The sequence below is a fragment of the Nestor notabilis genome, unplaced genomic scaffold, assembly GCF_000696875.1.
Source record: "Nestor notabilis isolate BGI_N333 unplaced genomic scaffold, ASM69687v1 scaffold5075, whole genome shotgun sequence".
In the NCBI taxonomy this organism is placed as follows: Eukaryota; Metazoa; Chordata; class Aves; order Psittaciformes; family Psittacidae; genus Nestor; species Nestor notabilis.
The window spans coordinates 11415-17274 of record NW_009928691.1 but is presented as its reverse complement, the minus strand read 5'-3'; the positions used below and the strand labels follow the sequence as shown (position 1 = coordinate 17274).

Genomic DNA, 5860 nt, shown 5'->3' with positions numbered 1-5860 from the left:
CTTATATATGGGTGGTATCCAGACTCCTGTCTCTTGTTAAGCAATATCAGGAGATATTGATACGAGAGATTGTGAACTGCATGGAACATAGCTGCCTGTTTTGGAGTATCCTGATCCTTGTTAGATACGGTGATGCCTTAAGCTCAACTGCAGTTTCTGCTTCTTGAAATGTAGCAAAAAACAGTAAGAGAATCTTTTATCACACAACAAGTATGGAGAAGGTAATAATAAAAGTGACCTGTGGCCTTAATTGAGCCTTAAGTTTTCTTTTTACTTAAATCCAGGTTTGCAAGCGAATGGACTTGGTTTGCCAGAGGATGTTAAATCAGGGATTTCTGAAAGTGGAACGGTACCACAACTTGTGTCAAAAGCAAGTTAAAGCTCAGCTTCCAAGGTATGTAACAGTTAAAACTGTACTTATATTTAAGCAGAATATTGGAAAGGAATTTCTTGCTGGCTGATTCTGCTTATATATATCTCTTGGAAAATTTGGGTCACAATTGGTTTTATTTCTTTTTTTTTTTTTCCAAAGCACCTTGAATTTAAGCTCTAATTACAGAATAATGGTGTGGATGAATGTAGGTTGTCGTATACTGTGTACAGGAATATTGGAAAGTGTCTCTGGTACTATAAACAGAGAAAAGAGTGGATCTCTATTACCCATGTCTTGTGGCAAATCAAGCAAGGACTCCTAGGAATTAATAAATGCCATTCTTTTTCAAGACCAACTCCCTTTATTTATGATCTATCTATTACTCTGCTTGAACAAAATGGCAAATTTTTTTCAGTGCCAAGGATTAAACAGGGAAAGGGAGTGGAGTTTGACAAGTGAGCGTTACTGGGAGCTAGTTTCTCACTTAAAGCAATGTTTTTTCTCCTCTTTATAATGAATTAAGTGTAGAAGCTGCTGTGTCCTATCAGATTTCTCAGAGTGAAGAGACTAAATGCTGTTTATTGTAGAAATCCTTTGTCAAAATAACTTATATCTCAACCTCACTTTTGTAGCAAGCGCTATTAATATATTAAATCTCTCAGTTGCATTGAAGTATTAACTGTGGGAATATGGGAGGATAAAAATATTCACACTGACTTAGTGCTTACTGCTAGTTAGTACTGAAAGTTTGTTTTTAAATAAATAAGTTATATGTGGAGTTTACAGATCACATAAGGTGATTATTTAGAGAACGGATTCTTTCTCAGAGAGCGAAGTATGCTATTACTAGTTGGCTCTCAATCTGCAGGAGGTTATTTCCATAAAGACAGAACTGATGTTAGTGGTTATGTTTTCAAACCTCAGAGGTTTGTACAGGTGAAATTAACTTGAGTGATTTTACCGTTTCATTTTGCTGACTCATTGTTAAATCAGTGCCACTTAATGGTCTGTTTTCTAGACGAGAATCAGAAAGAAGAAACCATTCATTAGCTCGTCATGCAGACATCCTTGCTGCTGTAGAAACAAGGCTCTCTCTGTTAAATATGACTTTCATGAAGTATGTGGATTCCAATCTCTGTTGCTTCATACCTGGAAAGGTAAAACATGTTTTATTAAGTGAATGTATACCAACATCTAAAAAGTATGATTATGTAACTTGGGACAGTTGAGACAAATATATATAATGTATATATGAAACTGTGTTTCGTAACTTGCAAACAAACACCCAAACCAATGCTCTGTTATAACAGGCAGTCTGAAATGAATGAACCAGACTGTATCTAAATATTAGTTATTTTAAACTCTATTTCAGTTTTCCCTTAGATTATTTCTTAATTCTGATGTTTGAATTATGCAACCTTTTACAAGAAACAGATGATAGGTAGGGTTTAATTCTCAATTTTAATTCCACAAAACGGCTGGAGCCCAGGTCGTCAGAAGATGTAGTAATTTAGACTACACATAACACTAAGCACATAGTCAATCAGGAAGATTTTAGGCACCTTTCTTAAGGATTTGAGTACTTCAGATTATTTGAATTAAGGTATTTAGTATGGGGAAACATTATGCAGTATTTCAGTGAATGGGATATTTTTGTACAGTTGGTGAAATTAATTTTAATGACTACTACTGAACAATTCCAGTGTTTCAGAATACTACCCCAACATAAAATACAAATTATGCAAGCGGGATGTACATCAGAGATAGCACTGGTTTATAAGCTGTGATAATGGAAGTGCTATGGGGAATTGACAAAATCATGATCTGAGGAGGACTGGTACAGCTCAGGGTTGAAACAAGATCTGTGCTCATTAGCCTAATGCTCTATTCGTTGATCTTTCCATTTGGAAATGGTGGTTGTTATTAATTCTTCGTGGGCACATAATGGAATTTCACTAGGCTGAGTAGAGAATTTAGCTGTTGGGTTCAAGTGAAGCATGGCAGGCATTTCTCCAGGACAGTGGGATAGACCGTTGGCATGAAATGTATTTTTATCTTAAAGAGCGGGTAACTTGTCTTTATACTCTTGTTAATGTGATATTTAATTTTAAATCATTATAGTTAAAGATATTTATCTTATTTGACTTTATATTTTTATATATGCCATGTATTTTAAAAAATGTAATATAAAGTTAAACTTAAGTCCTAGATTCTCACATGATAAATGGAATACTTAAAAGAAATACTGCCTTACTTTTGTGAAGAGTAGTCAGGAAGGCAATACTCAGCTAGACCTGGGGTGTGCAGGAGTTGGACAGGTGAGCTTGCCAGCCATTTCCCTTGTGGGTACCGAGTCATATGGACCTTGTTTGTATTCTAATACAACAGCTAAAAAGGGGTGTGTGTATTATTTACTTAGTGTACGAGCTTACTTTGTCGACAGAATCAAAGCTCAGAGTTCACTTACAGTCTGGTTCCCCCGCGAAATTTTGTTTGAATGAAGCTGCCACAGAATTGTCAGGAAGTGAATTTGTGTCAGAATATGTGAATCCGGATTTGAGGTTTGGCATACTGCTTGAGGGCTCCTGGTGATATCAGAGCACTGCTACAACATTTTCAATTGAGGATGCTTTAAGGATGTTGTTGCTAACAGGATATAGTGTGGGTTAAATTAGAGAAGTCTTTTATAAGCTCATTGTGTGATGAGATTTTTGTCTAGCTTTTGCAGCTTTTTAGCTAAGTTTCCCTCATTAGAACACAAGATGCAACTGTATTGTTTTACTTACGATTCTCAGTCCTTAATAGCTGTGCTCTTCAGGAGACTCTTCAACCATTCTTAACTCAGTGTCAGTAGTTTTGGTACTAAGAGACGAGCACTCCTATTCATAGATTAGCAAGACACCTTTTGTCTTTATCCTACTGAAAGGGCTTGCTTGTCAAACCTGTTAAGAGGGTGCTTATGTTCTCTGCCAGTAGTGGATTGATATTTTGTAAAGTAATATGTTTTGGACTTAATCAGAATTTGGAATATTTTGGGTGTATGCAAGTGGACTTGGATACATATTTGCAGCAGTTCACACTGGCATAATTCTTGCTACTCCATTCATGTGTTCATAACTTACTGGGGAATTGACTTGCTTCAGGTTCTCCAGAAAGAAATGATTATGCTCTACTGAGTATAGATTATGAAAGTCAAGTATGGATGTAGTGAAACAACATTTCACACAATGAGCCTGATTCTCTGAGTTTGAAGAGAGTTGTTATGACAGATTAAGTGAAGAGCTTCTCTGATATATTACGAACAGCACTTCATCTCAAAAAGCTGATCTAGAACTAAGCACATGGTGTATGCAATAGTTATGTAGTAAAAGCCCCTGAATATGCCTTCTAGAATGGTCTGAAATAATCTTGCCTTTACTATAAAATCCTAATTCTTCTTAAATGTTTTAGGTAATAGATGAAATTTATCGTGTGTTAAGGTATGTAAACTCTACAAGAGCTCCTCAGAGAGCTCATGAAGTTCTCCAAGAACTAAGGGACATTTCCTCCATGGCTATGGAATATTTTGATGAGAAGATTGTTCCAATACTGAAAAGAAAGATGCCTGGGTCAGATGTATCAGGACGGCTGATAGGAACTGCCCCAGGTATTAATTCCATTGTAACATTAATCTTGTTTTTCTGTTAAAAATTACAGCACTCTATCTTTTCAAAGCTCCCTCCCTTAAATGTGAGCTTTATTACATGAACATTGATGATACTTGTTTCTTAGGAATGCTAACTGGAATTCATTTGCTCTGAAATTTAAGGAGCCTTTGTACTACCAAAAGAACAGTCACTTGAATGTATGTTAGAATTCTCCATAGTGTGTATTCATGAAACAAATGCTTTTGTGCCACTAATGAATGAGACACTATCACTGCATTTGGTTGAAATTTGGCACATGAGATGACAACTTGATGCCTTTTATTTTTTTTAGGACAATTGGCAAATGAATTAACCTAAGCTGTTGTAGTGCATAAAGGACTAGAACATCCTTGTATGTGCTTTTTTTTTTTTTTTTTTTAACTTTCCTGGGGCACTAATGTATACACCAACATGCAAAACATGCTTATAAGCAATAGTTAATGAAAATGCCAGTCTATGAACAACCAATTAAACTGGTCCTTCTGTCAGACTTTCCAGAACTTTTGTGAACTCAAGTCTAAGGTAGTTGTCTCATATAATTGCCAAAAGCAAAAGGCTGGTATCTGCATTGTTTTCCCTGTGCTGAACATCTTCATGCTTCTTGGGGGCTGTAAAATTAACTCCCTGAAAAGATAATGTAATATAAATGAAAAAACATTACATCTTAAGTAAAAACAATAGGCCTAACTGTGGGAGCTGCTTGTTTTCTGGTATGTCCTGTTCACCTTTTAGCCATCAGTTTGTATACTACCTCTTAATTATATCCTGTTGCTTATGCCTGAAGTCCATTGAGTCTCTCAGTCGAGGAAGATTGCCCAAAAACATAGTTGATGTCAAGCAGCTTTTCAAGGCCAAGCCTTCGTGTTGCATAAGAATACCTCTCTTGTGTTGAGGGAGGACCAAAGCCCCCTTAATGGTGACCCTTGAGTGTCACATAACGATAGCCATGCTGCCATCCTAACAGGAGGAAGAGGATGTTCCCGTAGGCTGCTCCAGACTATACTGTCTGTGCAGCACTTAAAAATTGCATCTTACTTGCAGAGGACACTACTAGAAGAGTAAAGTGATAGACACCTTGTGTGATAAAGTGATATGTACCTTTTACAATAAAGTATAGACACCTCATGATAGACAAAGTGATAGATACCCTATGATGAAGTGACAGACACCTTTTATCAATTTATCTAAAGTGATATATAGAGATAAATCCCTTAGGATAGTGATAAATGCTTCTTATGATACGTAAAGTAATAGATGATTTTTACGATAAAGTGATAGATGCCTTTTATGATAGTGATAAAAACCTTTAAAGTGACAGATACCTCTTATGATAATGTGATAGACAATTTTACGATAGTGATGAACACCTTTCATGATACATAAAATGGTAGATACCGTTACGACAGATAAAGTTATAGATGCCTTTTGGAAAGATAAAGGAGTAGATACCTTTTACAAAAACAGTGCTATACAGCTCTTACAACTAAGTGATAGATGCCTTACAGTAAATGAAGTGACAGAAATTATAACGTAGCTCTTAGTCTCCTTGATTTACAGGATGTTTATTAAAATCAGGAGTCCCAAGCACTAAACCCAGTTTGGTTTTAGGATTTAGGAAGCGTCGTTGTGAAAGACAGAAAGTAAAGCATGTTCTTCCGAAAATTAAGTTAAACAGTAGTATCTTGTTAAGTCCCAAACTATAAAAAAGTGATAGATGCCTCTTATGATAAAGTGATGGACACCTGTTATGAAAGATAAAGTGACAGATGCCACTAATGATAGATAGGTGATAGATGATGCT

General features: G+C 36.0%; 1 protein-coding gene across 1 annotated transcript in view; it reads left to right on the top strand.

The window, feature by feature from the left end:
* Window positions 1–284: 284 nt before the first annotated feature.
* Window positions 285–5860, top strand: part of FBXO28 (F-box protein 28) — a gene marked incomplete at its 5' end in the record, with an annotated part of 11656 nt that continues 6080 nt past the window's right edge. The window contains 3 exons of the mRNA XM_010014624.1: window positions 285–394; window positions 1392–1530; window positions 3824–4019. Of these exons, the coding sequence (XP_010012926.1) occupies window positions 285–394; window positions 1392–1530; window positions 3824–4019 (445 nt within the window). The remainder of the gene's footprint in view (window positions 395–1391; window positions 1531–3823; window positions 4020–5860) is intronic.